General features: G+C 41.2%; 1 protein-coding gene and 1 long non-coding RNA gene across 2 annotated transcripts in view; one reads left to right on the forward strand and one right to left on the reverse strand.

Annotated features, from left to right (window-relative positions):
• LOC129409831 (uncharacterized) overlaps positions 1 to 899 on the reverse strand; it is a 2,918-nt gene extending 2,019 nt beyond the window's left edge. Inside the window, exons 1-2 of the long non-coding RNA XR_008632608.1 lie at positions 857 to 899; positions 36 to 170 (exon numbers count right to left, since the gene is read on the reverse strand). This is a non-coding gene — a long non-coding RNA (uncharacterized LOC129409831). The remainder of the gene's footprint in view (positions 1 to 35; positions 171 to 856) is intronic.
• Positions 900 to 13,509: 12,610 nt separating this feature from the next.
• The window catches only part of LOC129409288 (globoside alpha-1,3-N-acetylgalactosaminyltransferase 1-like), a 33,449-nt gene continuing 30,230 nt past the window's right edge, over positions 13,510 to 16,728 (forward strand). The window contains exon 1 of the mRNA XM_055155060.1: positions 13,510 to 13,593. Within this exon, the coding sequence (XP_055011035.1) occupies positions 13,535 to 13,593 (59 nt within the window). The 5' untranslated portion in view covers positions 13,510 to 13,534. The remainder of the gene's footprint in view (positions 13,594 to 16,728) is intronic.

Consider the following 16,728-nt stretch of genomic DNA (forward strand, 5'->3'; position numbering starts at 1 on the left):
GTAGATGTGTGCGTGTGTGTGTGTGTGTTACTTACCACGTGTCCAAAGTGCACCTTGGTGAAGGTGAAGGTCTTCAGAGCGGGGTTGGACTGTCGGACAGCAGGCTGAATGTTGGTTCTTAATAATTTCTCCATAAACATTCCAAAAAAGGGCCAAGCCTGTTCCAGAACCTGACGAACCACAGAGACCACATACACTACAGTAGTACTAGTACTACAGTAGTACTACAGTAGTACTACAGTACGTACTACAGTATGTACTACTGTATGTACTACTGTACGTACTACTGTACGTACTACTACTGCTGCTGCTACTTCTTATACTTACACTAACTCTACATCACATGTGTACGTGTTGTGGCTTTGGTCCATCAGGGATTAAGGATGGAAATGAGCTTTGGCAACAATCGGACATATTTACAAGTCCATGTTTGTCTCTTACATGATGTTGTTTTTTAATATGCACTGCTAATAAATAACACAAATACAAACAGAACTGTACCTTCTTATAGAACTTCTACAGGAGTTTAGGCCTGGTTTAGATCTGGTTTAGACCTGATGTAGACCAGGTTTATGATGTAGACCAGGTTTATGATGTAGACCAGGTTTATGGCTTAGACGTGGTTTATGTTAAACATCCTGGCCTGATCTTTGTTGCAGAAATGAGGCTGATGAAAAATCACAATTCTGTCCCTTTTTTGATCACTGCCAGTGTTTAAAAAGTTCAGGCTTTTGGAAACACCCCTCATGTTATCCACAACAATGAATGGAGGATTTCTTTAATCATGCAAATGATAAAATTGATCATGATGATAAAAAACATTATATAAATATAGGTTACAAAAATACCACAGTACCTTATTGACCCAGTCCACTTTCTCCACCTCAGGAAAATGAACCTGAAATAAAAGACACTTTTTTTTAGAATTTTAGTACTGCTTTTACTCCTCTGCACCCACGCTCCCTCCTCCTCTGCACCCTCCTCTCATTCCTCTGCACCACTCTCCCTCCTCTGTGACACAGTAACCCTGAATGCCTTTGAAATGGTTTAAATAAGTCTCGTAGAGTTGAGTGTGAACTGCTCGTTTGACACACTGGTTCATCTTTGTGTTTATTAGAGCTCTGTCACTGAGTCTGGTGTAGGAGTGGTGAGGAGTGAGGTCAGATCCCAAACAGCACATTTAGCTCACACCCGTTTAACCTGTTTATGCAAATGAGTCGCTGTCACCATGGCGACAGCACAGACCTGGTTTAAGACCTGGTTTAGTTCCAAGTACGTGGAGCTGGTTTGGACTTAGTGCGGTACCAGGTCTCGTAGTCCTGGTCTAGAACAGGCTAGAAGACCTGGGTTAGACCTGGTCTCATTCTTGTGGACCTTTCAGCTGTACGGTCTGTCAGGTCTCTTAAACTCTCAGATGAACTGTCAGGGACAGACTATTTGTTTTGTATTATTTAACCTTGGATTTATACAAACTGTCTTCAATCTGTAGTTTATAATAAAACAACGAAAATTAACTACTTTCATTCATAGACTCTACTTTATTTATTTATTTATTTGTTACTTTAACTTTTGTACTTTATTCGCTCATAATTTATCTTTGCCTCTCATTTTACTTTTAATACATTTATAATAATCAACATTTTTGACTGCTGGTTGTTATTATACCCTGTACTCCTTTAATGAACTTTTTATGTTTCCTATTTTAACACCCTTAGCCTAGCCTCGAAATTAACATTACATAAAGCATAGTCAAAATTTCTCTTCCAGACATTTTTTAACATGCCATATTAATTTTTTAGATGAAGCATTCGGGTAAATTTGTCCCTCTTCCTTTGGCCTATGTTGGGAAGAGGTCCACTGATTACTTTGTGATTCATCAAAGCCATCATTTGTTAGTGATAGGTTTTTGATTTTTTTTTTTTTTTTGTATTGCTAACTTCCTATCAGAGCAATTCTCCCTTGAGGGTTTAAGTTATGTCCTAAGTATTTTACTTCGGATCTGCTCTTAGATCTTTCACTAGCCTACAGCCTATTGAGGGCTCAGTTTTTTGTTTGTTTGTTTTTTTAACTAGAACAATTGCCTCTGTCTCTGTTATCTTACTCTCTTTTCGTACTAATCGAGGCGCACTAGGGGGAGGGTGCTGGGCTGTTGCGCCTTTTCTCCCCACTTCTAATTTTCTGCTTGTCGTGTATCAATAGCTGATTTATCAATTCATCAATTGGGACTTTATTTAGTGAAGGCTTGAAATTATATCTCTTTTCCTATTTGTCTAGGTATTTCGTGCTTTCTGGAAATTCTTTCCATCTGTTTAACCAGATCACTTTGTTTTTTATTTGCTATTTTCTCCTCCAGTTTTTTACGTGCTAATTTTTCGTCCATGTTAGTTTCAGATATGTGCCGACGTGAGTACAATACGGAAAGAATACGAAATGCCCTTATAATAACGTCAAAAACAAGCTTCTACCCGAGGGAGAGCGCCCCCTGGCGGTTTTTGACCGGGTGTATAACTCACCGCTATTATAAGGTTTTAGTCTTCCGTTTGTAGACACTATGGTGAGTTAGTAAGAAAAAAATAGTCCAAAAAGGTCTGTTCAGTCTTTAGTCTTCCCTAGGTTTTTATCTACTTGGTCGACCTACTTCATTCAGTTAGAAAGCTGCTTTATTCTAACCACGTCCTTTTGACCTGGCTCGGGTCTCATACAAACAAATCGGGTGAGTCATCCAGTTAGTCTGCCTAACACGTCCTTTTGACCTACTCTGGTCTCATACGGATGACTTCCTACTTTGTTTTAGTTAGATTTCCTTATCTAACAGGGTCCTTTTGACCCAGTCCTGGTCTCATACAGAATGAAGAATTTCTCTACTCACTCGTGTCGCTCTGGAGTTCTTCGTTCGGATCGCGTCGGCTGCTCCAGTGGAGGATGATCGCCGTGGACCGGCCACGTAGAAAAGTGGTCTTACTCAAGGCTGGACTGGTCACCCCAGCTGTGCACAGACTTCAGTCTTCGTCGATCACCCTCCATGGAATGGCGTTGCGATCCGGCTCGAAGGACCAACTTATGTCAGGGAATTGACCCCGACCTCAAATATTAAAGAACACGCCAGGGACACAGTGGTTGGTTTTACTTGCGCAAGGAGTAAGAGAGAGCTCTGCCTGTCGCAAGGAGTAGGAGAGAGCTGCCTGTCTCATCCTAACTGAAGCTCTCTTCTCTCCATCGGCCTTTTATTGTAGAGCACACAGTTAGCATACAGTAGGTTACTTTGAATACAGTACCTGTTCACATGTTGTCTCATGACTGACAAGCTTCCACTGACACAGCCCCCATTATACACAGGTTTCACATTCCAGGTGGTAGAGCCTCTAGCAATTCCCCAGAGTTCTGTGTTAACCTCATGATGTTTACCATTACTATTTGTTTCTCCCGGTACATTATCTTTAATGAGTCAGCCGATGCATCAGCAAGATCACCTGATACAGCTTGAACACAACAAGACAAGTAAAACTTCTCTGTCAGAGCGCACACCGGAGAACAGAGCTCAGAGCCGGGGGGGAAACGAGGTGAACTCCATGGAAAGAAGAGCAGCCGAGGAGCGGCGCGTCGGTTCCAAAACTTCCGCGTTTGTTTGGGACGCACCTGCGGCGTGGGCGGGGCGACGGGTGGAGCTGGCGCATTCCAAACGAGGGACGATCCGTTTGACCAAACCGGAGAGACGCGTCCTGAGTGTGGGTCTGTCATAAGAAACACTGCCATGGCCCCGAGGCGAGACAGAGTCACCAGAGACAGTGTGTAGTCCCCTGTGGAGTGAGAAGGACGAGACCACAGTGCGAAGGAAACGAAGGGAAATCTGTCCTCCTTCTCCATTTATATAATTGTAACGTTTACGCAATCAAACACTAGACTGTAGGTTTCTCACTTTAACACACCAGCAGGCCGCGCTCACGTTCTACAGTCTCATGGCATCGTCTCAGGTGGAGGGCAGGGGCCTTTCACTCTGTGGAAGATTCACTGTTTTTAGACAGAAATCTCCAAAGTTATGATCCACAAACGCTGAACCTTCTCGTTATTTTTGTTTGGAATCAGAAAATGGTCGAACGGCGCCCCCTGCTGTGTTGACCGCACACAGCAGGGGGCGCCCTTCCACCAAACAGCTCATTTTCAATTGAAGACCCTTTTCACTAAAACATATTGTAACCTTTGACATATATATTGGACATACATTATTTGATGTATCAACATTGTTTTGGGTCATTGTTATTTTGCACATTATTTTGGAGAATTCATTTATATTATTTTGCACTCATTTTTTTTACAGTTTATATTATGTTATGTTGGATTCTGCATAATGGTGTTGGTTCTATTGTTGTTTTGGGGAAGCGCATTTGATCAGCGCACCTGGGTTTATGAAAGGTGAACAAATAGAACAGAACAGAGAACAAATAGTCCGTCAAAGATGATGTGTAACTGTAACCCGCCATACCCACAGCCTCATGAGACTTGAGAACAATATACAAGAGTTACATTACTACGGAGCCCCGCCAGGGCTGTGGGGTGATAAAAAGAATCCCAACAAATTATCCTGCGATCCCAACAAATTATCCCGCAATCCAGAGAAACTCATGCAATCCTGTAAAAAGTATCTCGTGAGAAGCGGCTCTCTAGAAGCTTTTATCAGAGCTCCTTTCTCGCTGCTCAACTTTTTGTCCACATACATTTTGGGTCCTGTGTAAGAGGCTCTGTCCTCCATGACCCCGTAAAATTCCAATTCTTGAGCCCTTATTCATGAAAATATCCAAATTTCTAAATTATTGATCCTTTCAGTGCCTCTGTCTGACTGAGACTCTCGCAACACACTGGGCTTCACAGCGTGTTCTCCTGCACCCTGGTCTTTGGAGACAGGTAATGAAGGTCTCCTGCTCCTGTCCATTCACACAAATGTCCAAATTGCCACACAGTCCAGTTTTTCATTATTTTTAAAGTTGAGTTACGGTGTACTTTTGTTACAGCCAGCGTTGCATTTGGGTGAAAAAGAGCAGATAAAAAATGACATTTAATCGGCCGCTTTTTGGCATATTTATTGGAGAACTGGCTCCGAGAACTACGGCAAGCTCAAGTGAACAAAAATATATAAATTGACACACACCTGCCTTCTGTAACCTGTAACCTGTAGCACCTCCCTGTGACATACAACTGAGGACATGATTAACATACTTTAACAGTTTCTCTGCTTGGCCGCATCAATGCACCTTGAGTCAAGTGCATGGTGCCGCGCGCCTCCATCTGCAGTGACAGGTAACTCCCGTCTAACCTGTTAGGTATCCTCAAAAAACCGTTCAGCGTGTTCTCTTAAAAATAACCACTGGAATCGATCGATTAAAAACAAAAAGAATTAATTCCCTATACAATACAATTCTAATACAGAGCTCTGGGTCAGATTGTTGTCCCTAACTGCCTATGGCTACAGAGGTCTTAAGATCAGGCAATCTGACTGCCTCTGAACTAACTTAACCCAGGTTTTATAGACATTCATATGAATATGCAAATAATATGTTGGACAGGTAACGCCTTGAATCTTCCTTGGAATATCTCTGCATTCCTTTAGGTTGAGGGAGTTGACAGCAGCCCAATGTAAATCACCAGTTTGTTTAGTTTCACACCAGGCCGAACCATCTCCACTGCTGCTGCTTTACAATGAAATTCCTTAAAAGGACACAACCTATATCTGCAAAGAATTACCTCAAAAGCAAACATGTTTCACACAGTGGTAGCTTTAAACATACATAAGATTTCAGTGGTTAAACAACTCAATGTGCAATAGTCAAACAAATATATAAATTCAATGTTTAATATGCACATGTGATGCACTAAAGAAACTTCAGCACTTGGTACAGCCTTCAAACCTGTTCAGGACCTTTACACACAGTGATGCACCTTCAACAGCAGGATAAGATAAAAGCATTCTACATATAAGTTTAACTCCAAGTTTGCTTTCTCTACCGTTCTCTTGGCATTGTGCCAAGTCATCTAAACTCCACAAAGTGAACTGCGTAAAGCGGAGTCCCAGCCGTCAACACTCGGGTCGTGCATGTTGTTGTACAGTTGTAGGGAGTATTATCTGTTCCATAAGGGTGAGTTGTTGTACAGTTGTAGGGAGTAATATCTGTTCCATAAGTGTGAGTTGTTGTACAGTTGTAGGGAGTATTATCTGTTCCATAAGGGTGATGTTGTTGTACAGTTGTAGGGAGTATTATCTGTTCCATAAGGGTGATGTTGTGCCCTTTTTGTTTAAGGAGGTTTGTAATTCACGTAAAAAAAAAAAAAAGCACTCGCGGAGATCCAGATCCGGTTATCCATTTATTTTAAAGAACAAAAAATAATGATAATATTCTTCGTGGTTGATTTTCCTTTTGATTTCATGTGGTCACAAAACATTATCTTCTCCTCTCCACTCTCCACAGGCACTGCCTTCCCCCACCCTGCTCCTACAGGTGGCTAGATATACCTGATTGCAGGAGGAGGGGAGGGGTGAGGAGATCAGGATGACTTATAATAAAAACACACTGGTACACTGGTGTGTGAATGTGTGTGTGAATGGGTGAGTGGTTCCTTGTTGTAAAGCGCTTTGAGTGCCTTGAAGGTGGAAAAGCGCTATAGAAAAATGTGACCATTTACCATTTACCAACTTCTTAAATAAATATAAACTGGCTCCAACATTCCGGCCCCTAATTGTTGTAGCTTTAGCAAAGCAATTACCATATTTTAACAGTAGACGGAGCCATAGAATCTTAAATTCAATCAAAATTAAAAAATAGCCAGTATTATCATTGTCATATAATTTTAAATCAATTTAAGCCAACCAGAAGATCTTAACTTTCTTAGGTTCAATTAATAGTTCAGAGTTCTCCTTTTTTTTTTTTTAATCTGTGTCCTCCATGAGCAGACATAGTTTATTTATTGGTCATTGCAAAATGTTGGTTTTTGTTTTAACCATCACACTTCTGAGCAGACCTTTAGAGTCAGGGAAAGTCTTTAGGACACGTCCCATTAGCCAGGTGTTCCTTGGTGCCGTATCATCCACAATAAGGACCAGGTGACCGGGCTGAAGGTTCTTTTGGTGTGATGCCATTTACTTCCCTGCTGCATTAAGGGAAGATACTCTTTCGTCCACCGTGTCCAAAGATCAGTGAGATATTGTGCCTGTCCCTATCTCCTCCTGCAGTACATATCCTCCCTCACAAACCCTCCAGGTGGCAGTGTGAATGTTTGCTTGAGGTGAAGCAGATGGTTTGGAGTAAATGGCTCCAGATCATTTGGGTCATTGAGACAGTTGTTGGTGGCCGAACGTTCATGATGTTTCCACTTCACTTAGTGCAGTCTGCAGTATCTCATCATCTATAGATTGTTGTCTTTGACAGATGTGAAAATTTTTTTCACCAATCTTATCAGTCTTTCCCAAACTCCACCATGATGGGCAGCAAGTGGGGGGTTGAATGTCCATTTTATATCTTCTGTCAGAAATGCACTTTGGATTTTTCCATGTTCCAATTCCTTAAGTGCTTCTTTTAGCTCCTTATGTGCTCCTACAAAGTTGGTACCACAGTCAGTTCTGATGCTTTGGACTGGTCCCCGTCGACAGATAAATCTCCTTATAACATTTATACAGGAGTCTGGAGTGAGTGAGTGAGTCATTTCCAGATGTACAGCCCTGCTGACCAGCCATGTAAATATGACTCCCCGTCTTTTCACTTGTGATCTGCCTCTTTTCACTTCTATAGGACCAAAGTAGTCTATTCCCACATGACTGAAAGGCGGAACATCTGAGCACAAGCGGTCTTCAGGCAGGTCTGCCATCTTTTGCTCTGTGGGCTTTGACTGCATGCGTCTACAGAATACACAGTTTTTAATTATCTTTCTGGCAGGAGCATTGGCCTGAGGAATCCAGAAGCGCTCACGTAGTCTGGAGAGCATGAAGTTTCTCCCCGAGTGTCCCACTGCCTGGTGGATGTGGCGCAATAGAAGGTGAGACAGATGTGAGTGCTTGGGCAAGATGATCGGATTTCTCTGCTCCACTGCTACTGTAGACTTATTTATGCGTCCTCCCACTCTTAATATGTCTTTTTCAATGATTGGATCAAGTTTGTAGAGGCAGTGTTTTGAGCTCAAACATTTTCCACTTTTGAGAAGATGCAGCTCCTGGTCAAAATGTCTCTTTTGTTCAAATTGAATCAGAGCTCTTTCTGCTTCTTTTATGTCTTCCACCATCAGAGTCTGTGTGCCCTCACTGTATTTTGGGTTTTTTCACTCTTAAGTCTCTCTCTTTTCCTTGTAAAGAGTCACTTTTTCTCTTTTGACTCTGATTTAACAGTGTTTTCTTCACCTTTAAAATCCATGCTGCAGCTCTCAGCAGTTTGTTCCATGAAGAATAGTGGCTTATCAATGAGCAGATAGGATCTGTGCTTTCCACTTTCATTGTGTTAACTGTGATGTTTTTTCTCACCTCAGGATCATCTGGTGATTTCTCTCCTGGATCTAGTGGGGATTTCGGCCACTCACTCATGTTTTTCTCCAGAAAAGAAGAGCCTTTTAACCATTTTGAATGACTCCTCCACACTTAAGCCACATGACCCATCATCTGCAGGGTTTTCTCTTGAGTTGACATGTCTCCATTATCTTGTGTGGGACAGGTCATGAATAAGTGCAATACGGTTGGACACAAATGTATGAAATCTCTTGGTTTGGTTGTTAATATATTTCAATACAGATGTGCTGTCAGTCCAAAAGGTTGACTCTTTGAGAGGCATGTGTAGCTCTCATTTCAGCATCCGGTCTACTTTTACTGCTAGTGTGTCTGCTGTCATTTCCAGTCGTGGTATGGTGATTTGTTTGATGGGGGCTACTCTGACGTTTCCAAACACAAAAGCAAGATGGACGTCACCCTGGTGGTTTGTATATCTGATGTAGCTTACAGTGCCATAGCCTGATTCACTTGCATCACAGAAATGACGGAGCTCAGCTTTGTGTACAGGGTCAAAGTTTGGAGGTTTTAGACATCTCTCCACATTAAATCCATTCAGTTGACTTAACTCATCACACCATCTTTGCCAGGGCTTTGAAAACTCATCAGAGATGATTTGATCCCAACCACACTTAGATTTACAGAGTTCTTGTAGGATCTGCTTAGCTTTGAGCACAAATGGTGCAAGGAAACCCAGTGGGTCATAGACTGAGTTGACTATAGACAGAATAGCTCTCTTTGTTGCAGGGCGACTCTTCAGAGCTACTTTAAAGGTAAATGTGTCACTTTTTGCGATTCCAGTGTATCCCAAGTGCTCTCTCCACTGCATGTGGTTCTTTCAGACTGTCTTTGTCCAGGTCTAGCTCCTTCACAACAGCAGCTCGATGGGACTCAGGTATTGTTTCAATCACTGCATTACTATTGCTGACCCATTTGTTTAGTGTGAAACCACCTTGTTTACATGCATCTCCTAAATCTCTGCAGAGTGCGACGGCCTGATTCTCAGTTGGCACTGATTTGAGGCAATCGTCAACATAGAGGTTGTCTTTAATAGTTTCAATGATCACCTTATCATATTTGTCTTTATTGTCCTGCAGTTGCAGTTTGGCGTAGTGCAAAGTTGGCAATACTTGGAGATGACACAGCACCAAAAAGATGAACTCTCATCCTGTAGACCTCTGGCTCTTTGTGTACGTCACCATCAGACCACCAAAGAAATCTCAAACTGTCTCTGATTCTCATTAACAAAGACTTGATAGAACATTGCTTCTATGTCGGCCATAACAGCAATCTTCCTTACGAAATCTTAACAGAACTCCAATAAGTGTATTGGTCAGGTCAGGGCCTTGAAGAAGTTCTTTATTCAATGATGTGCCTTGATACGAGCTTGTGCAATCAAAAACAACTCTTAACTTGAGTTTCTTCTTGTGGCGGACACCATGACGCGGTATGTACCATACATGGCCATTTTTTCCCTTTCAGCTGTTCATTAGGCACCTTTTCTGCGTACCCACTTTTGAGAATGTCCTGCATGAATGCAGTATATTTCAGCAGCCTAGTTAGAGTCCTTTATGAAGCGCTTTTTCAGACCTTGTAAGCATTCTCTGGCTACTTCAATCTTGTTGGGCATCATCTTGTTTTCATTTTTGAACGGCAAAGGTAAGTAGTAATGTCCTTCTCTTAGAGTAACATTGTTTGATGCTATTGACATGAACTGTTTATCCTCCACAGACATCTAATTTTTCTCCTCATATCTATTTTCACAAAAATCCTGGTTATATTGCTTTATGAGGAAATCTTTCAAGTTCATCACAGAAATCCTGTTGCTTGTCACTGTGATTGGCCCAGAGTGTTCTGTTGTCCGGCCCTGTTTTAGCGGTCCACTCACAACCCAGCCCAGGAGTGTCTTAACTGCATATGGCCCATTGTTTTCACTGTTAACAACATGCCATGGCTCCATTGCTTTGGGAATATCTGTCCCAATGAGAAGTTCAATGTCAGCATCAATCTCATCAAGTTGTATACAATCAAGGTATGGCCAACTTTTCAGATCTTCTTTGGTGATGATATTGTCTTTTGAGACTGGTATTTTGTTTTGAGTGTACACTTTTGGTTAGGGTGACCAAACGTCCGTTTTTCCCCGGACATGTCCGTATTTTGCGTCTTGTCCGGGGCGTCTGGGTTTTCTTTTTATAAAGTGATGCAAATGTCTGGGTTTTCATTACCGTTCATTGGGGACATTCACTCAGAAGGAGCGAGACACAAACAGTCGGTCAGCCTGCAACATACCGAAGCACAAATGCGCATTTAACAATGACTTGTACAAGAAATTTAAGTTTTCCGGCCCAGCTGGGACAAGTGAGAGTCCATGTGCGCAGGTTGTGAGGTGAGAGTACAGTGGTCCCTTGTTTATCGTGGGGATTACGTTCTAAAAAATAACCCGTGATAGGTGAAATCCACAAAGTAGTCAACTTTATATTTTACAATTATTACCTCCGCCAAGGAGGTTATGTTTTTGCCGGCGTTTGTCTGTTTGTTTGTTTGTTTGTTTGTTTGTCTGTTAGCAACATAACTCAAAAAGTTATGGACCGATTTTGATGAAAGTTTCAGGGTTTGTTGGAAATGTGAAAAGGAAGAACTGATTTCATTTTGGGGGTGATCCGGAAGAAATCCTGGATTCTGGATCACTTTGAAATTTTAGTTAACATTGTGGTAAATGGGGCCAAAAATTTTGTTTCTCAATATCTCGGTTAATTATTGACCAAACCCCATGAAATTTGACTCAAGGATGGACAATGGAATCCTCTTTCATATTCCAAAGGCTGATCCGGATCTGATCCAGAAGACTGATTTTATCGCAATTTATATAAAAAATGGGGGTAGTCCTTAGCGGAGGTCTCCGCCCTCTGGGTGCTTTTCTAGTTCTATCTGTTTTAAGGCTGTAAAACCCCTCACCACACACTTTATACACTTTTCTCAGACAGGACAGTTACAATCCTTTTTACTTCCTACTTAAAACTTATTGCTGCTGTCATGTTATTTTCCTCCTTCTTTATGTAACGAACCCAAGATTCATTTATTCCGTAATAGAGCCTAGAGCGCAGAGTCCTGCATGGGGCCATTTTTGGAGACCTGCAGTACAACACCGCACCAGCTGATTTGTACAAAAGGTTGCTGTACTACCTGGGTCGAGAAAAGCATAAGTCTGAATGTATTTATTATTTTGTGTTAGTTTAACTCTAACAGGAACAATAGCAAGTGCACAGTCTTTACCGGCCCCAGTTGCATCTCCAGCTGATATAATAGCGTTGCTTATTGAAGTTTCTGGTGGGCCTTTTGCACAGTTCTCTTGATTCTGCATGTTTCCCACATTTATGTGAAGTACAGTTGGGTGTCGTTTCTGACAAATGTTACATGTTGATCTTTTCTTACAGTTTTTGCTTACATGTCCTTTGATTAAACATCCAAAACAGTAACCATTCGATTTCAAAAACTCAACTCTTTTGTCATGTTCTTGAGCTTTTAACAGAGAGCATTCATTCAGTACATGTTTTCCACTACAAAACCCACATAAGACGCTGACACATGGGGTTAAAGTTGACTGTTTACTGATACTGATGTTTTTATTTACAGGTTTCACTGTATGTGTCTCAGTTCCAATGTTTACAGCCACAGAAGTAGCAAAACTACTGTTTTTGCCCTTTATTTGCTTCACTGTAGTTCGTCTGTTTTTTTGGGATCATTGCTCTTGTCACAGTTGCTGTAGGCTCTCGGAGATCTCCAAATAGTGGATCCAACAGTATTTTTGCTTGTTTTTCCACAAATTCCACTAAATGTTGAAATCTCACTCTTGTTTTTGATTTTTGTTGTGTTTCATACGCTGTTGAGTGCCACTTTTCACAAAGCTTGTATGGCAGTTTGGAAGCAATGGATGAGTTGTCCAGCTCATCCATGTACTGTAGGTCCTGCATAACATTACAGCATCCTCTTAAGTACATTGCATAGGCATGTAATGCATTCCCATCCTCTGAATTAGAAATGCTTCAATAGACCACTAGATGGCAGAATGTGAATAAAGCAGTCACAGTGTGGACCGAACACATGTGCAGAGATCAGTGACCTATGACCTCCCTGAAAATCCCAGATTAACACAGCATTTTAGAATGACCTTTCAATGTGTCCTTAAAGCTCCTACATCACACAGTCTGACTCCTGTCAACCTGTTTTGTTGTTGTTGTTGTCGTCATTGTTGTTGTCATCGTCGTTGTCGTTGTTGTCATCATTGTCATTGTCGTTGTCGTTGATGGCGTTGTCGTTGTTGACGTCGTTGTGGTCAACGGCGTTGTCATTGTTGTTGTCGTTGTCATCGTTGTTGTCGTCGTCGTTGGTGTCATTGGCGTTGTCGTCGTTGTTGTCGTTGTCACTGTTGTTTTTGTTGTTGTCTGTTGTGTTTTGTGTCATTCACACATAATGTATTTGAGTAACTTTATTATTAGTCTGTGTTCTTGAGCTTGGAGCCCTGATGAAGAGCTCATGATGAAGCACATATAAAGAGTTTTTACTTTGCCATCAGTGACTTAGACACTGTTCCTTGTGACAAACACTGTGCTACAACAGTAAGAATATTTTAATCTACGTATTTGTGCGTTTTCTTTCAGATGACCACACAGATGTTATTCCACATGTAAACTGGACCAAACAACCAGAGCCTTAATATCACCTGCCCCGTCCTCTTCAATGAACATCAGACAAAGTGTTTCTCAGCCTAAATGTGCAGGGTTTGTGTGTTAAACATGTGTGAATGAAACAAAACACAACTGAGGAAACTCCATTAGAACATAGATCACAAGATAGTGTCATATGGGCCCTTTAAACAGCAAACTCCACTGTAGAATTTGGACCTGTCCTCCACCTGTCTGTTGCGAAGCTCCACCCCTGACAGTTCATCCCAGCTCCAGGCCCCACCCCTTCTGCAGACGGTGTGAGACGCAGAGCAGAAACAACATCCCGAGAGGAGTCATGCGGTACTACAAAAGTCAGATTTTTGTCGGTTTCACTGCGGCTTTTTGTCTGATGGGGTGAGTCTGTAATAAATTTAAAGCTATATATTATATAAACTTAAAGGTATTTATTATATCAACTTAAAGCTATATATTATATAAACTTAAAGCTATATATTATATAAACTTAAAGCTATATATTATATTACACAAAATTGATTTTTGTGAGCTTTAAGCCTTGTACTTTGTACCATGTTGTACTTGTTGTTACCTGTTAGAGACCTGGAGTTGTGTTTTGATTCATTCTCACATGACTGAATAACTCTTTGTTAGTCTGACTGCATCTCCAAAGCTGTAAATGCTCTGTGACATGTTGTGATGTCATAAACTGGTAGTATTCTAGTTAATAACTACACCCTAAAAAATGTTGTGTTATTGTAGTAATGTTGTATTTTGATTCTTTGCCCCATCCTCCACCTGCTCTAAGAGAAATGTCTTTAAAAAACACGTTTTATGTTTTTATTTTATGACTAAGATTTAAGTTAATTTATAACTTTCCACAACTGAAACTTTTTGTCAATTCTAAGTTTTACATGAACATGTCAATAACTCGTTTTTAGTTTGTGGTCTCTCTTGTGGCTTGACCTAACGTTAGTTAAGATCAGAGCACATGACTCGAACCTCTTATCTGTAAATTCTGGTCTGACCATTTCCTTTAAACGTCCTGTGATACGATTTCTCAGACACAGCAGCAAAAAACTGGAACATGCTTCAGCTGAACTGAAAACTTGTTTTAAATCCCACACTTTATCTCATGGGCTAGAACCACGGCTTCTGAGCAGCAGGCGTGTCAGCATCAGGCTTAAACATTGTTTCAACATCCTGGCTTAAACATTGTTTCAACACACTGTTTCAACATCCTGACTGATTGCACTGGACATGCATCGTGGACATGTATTGTGTAGATGTATTGTGTAGAATCAGGTGGATTTTGTAGATGTATTGTGTAGAATCAGGTGGATTTTGTAGATGTATTGTGTACAGTCCCTGACAAAAGTCTTGTTGCTTATCCATTTTGTAGAAACAAAAGCTTATAACCTGACTTTAAATTAATCGATTGGGTTTTAGAAATGTCTCATATGAAAGCTAAAACCCTCCCAAATTATGCTCAATATACTAAAATAAATTTGCTTCACTGAAGAAAGATTGATCATTTAATGAACACAGAAAAGGTCAGATTTTGGCAAGACAAAAGTTTTGTCGCCTACAGAAAAATTTATTTTAAATACAAAAATACGTTGCATAACGTCAGTGAATGAAGTAGTGGTGCTGTGAGATCCAGATTTAATATCTTGTATGACTCCATGAGCTTGAAGGACGCATCCGTGCGGTTCAGCAATGTTTCAAACTATTTGTTGATGAAGTCATCAGGAATAGCAAAAAGAAAGCGTCTTACATGCCTCCCAGAGTTCATCAAGATTCTTTGGTTTTGTCTTCCATGCTTCCTCTTTCATTCTACCCCAGACATGTTCAATGATGTTCATGTCTGGTGACTGGGCTGGCCAGTCCTGGAGCACCTAGATCTTCTTCACCTTGAGAAACTTTGATGTAGAGATAGAAGTATGTGATGGAGCACCATCCTGCTGCAAAATTTGACCCCTTTTATGGTTGGGAATGTAAGAGGAGCTAATACTTCTTGATATTTTAGGATATTGATATTGCCTTCCACCCTGCAAATGTCTCGCACACCCCCAGACTGGATGGAACCACAGACCAGGATTTTTCCGCCACCAAACTTAACTGTTTTCTGGGTGAATCTTGGATCCATGTGGCTCCAGTAGGTCTCCTGCAATATTTGCGGTGGCTGTGATGTAATTCAACCGAGGATTCATCTGAGAAATCCACCTTCTGCCACTTTTCCAGTGTCCATCCTTTTAACAGGCTGTGGGCCTTGGCAAATGCCACACGCTTTTTTAATTGCCTTTTGTTTAGTGCTGGTTTCTGTGCACTGATTCGACCATGGAGGCCATTTCCAGACAGAATTCTACAAACTGTTGTGGTTGACACAGGGACTTGAGGTGACCAGGTCTGGTGGAGTTTGCTGCAGTGGAAAAGGGGCCTTGGATTTTTGAAACAACAAACGGTCCTCCGGAGCAGTTGTCTTGCGGGGTCTGCTGGACCTGGGCTTGTCAAAAAACATCTCCAGTCATTTCAGATCTTTTTCTTATTCTTTGTACTTGACGCTGAGACACATTGAAGGTGTCACCACCTCAGCAGTGGATCTGGTCTTCAGCCTCTTGATAATTAACGCTTTGGTCTCAGGGTGGATCTTAGGCATGTTGTCAGAGGTCAAGTTGCAGTTGATGTGAAGGTCTGGTGTGCTGGGGTTCTTTTTATACACACCCACTAATTGATTGATCAGTAACTGATCACAGGTGAGGCTGTAATCTAGGATTGGGTGCATCATAGGACAATAAATTTAAAGTTTTATCAGGTCCTGACACAAAGTGCCAGAGTTATTCCAGGAGTGAGGTGCTGGATGCTGAGGACACGGTCTACTTATATGTGTCATTCAGCACTATTCTATAAAGTTCACTGTATGCAGGATTTATGTGGCTCTGGATGAAATAAATCGAGGAGTTTCTTGTCAAACTGTTGTGGCCCTCTTTATTTTTTAGTCTATTATTGTCCAGCATAGCGTTAGATTTACGAAATGTTTATTACGTGGTCGTTTAACTTCATTTCGATGCTAATCGCTATGTCAATGAACAATGCAAAAACAATTCTACATGTGGCAATGATTTCTATCAGGCTCTGGTGTTACTCACGTGTAGTTGAGTGGTTGTAAGTCTTCAAAACAGTCCTGGTATTTCATAATTTGTGGTGATAGATGGCTAACGCTAAGACAAAATTGGGGCAAACACTGGGTCTATACAGGTCTATTCGCATTTCATCCAAATCAGTATCATACATTCTACATGGATGTGTGTTTGGCACTTGTATTGTAGGCTATAGATGTTACAAGATCAATGTTCTGAGGTGGAAAAACAGAGAAACTTACATTTTCATCCTTCAGTGTCTGGATGACTCCCTCCTCTGTGTTACGCTCCCTCAAAAAAGCAGCAGTTGAACATCTATTGCTACATGAACACACGGTAAATAATTAGGCCAATTTTACTGTCACTTTACTCCATAACATTTCCACTATAAGCA

This window comes from Boleophthalmus pectinirostris, unplaced genomic scaffold, assembly GCF_026225935.1.
Source record: "Boleophthalmus pectinirostris isolate CB_2022bp ecotype Guang Dong unplaced genomic scaffold, ASM2622593v1 HiC_scaffold_1, whole genome shotgun sequence".
Lineage (NCBI taxonomy): Eukaryota > Metazoa > Chordata > Actinopteri > Gobiiformes > Gobiidae > Boleophthalmus > Boleophthalmus pectinirostris.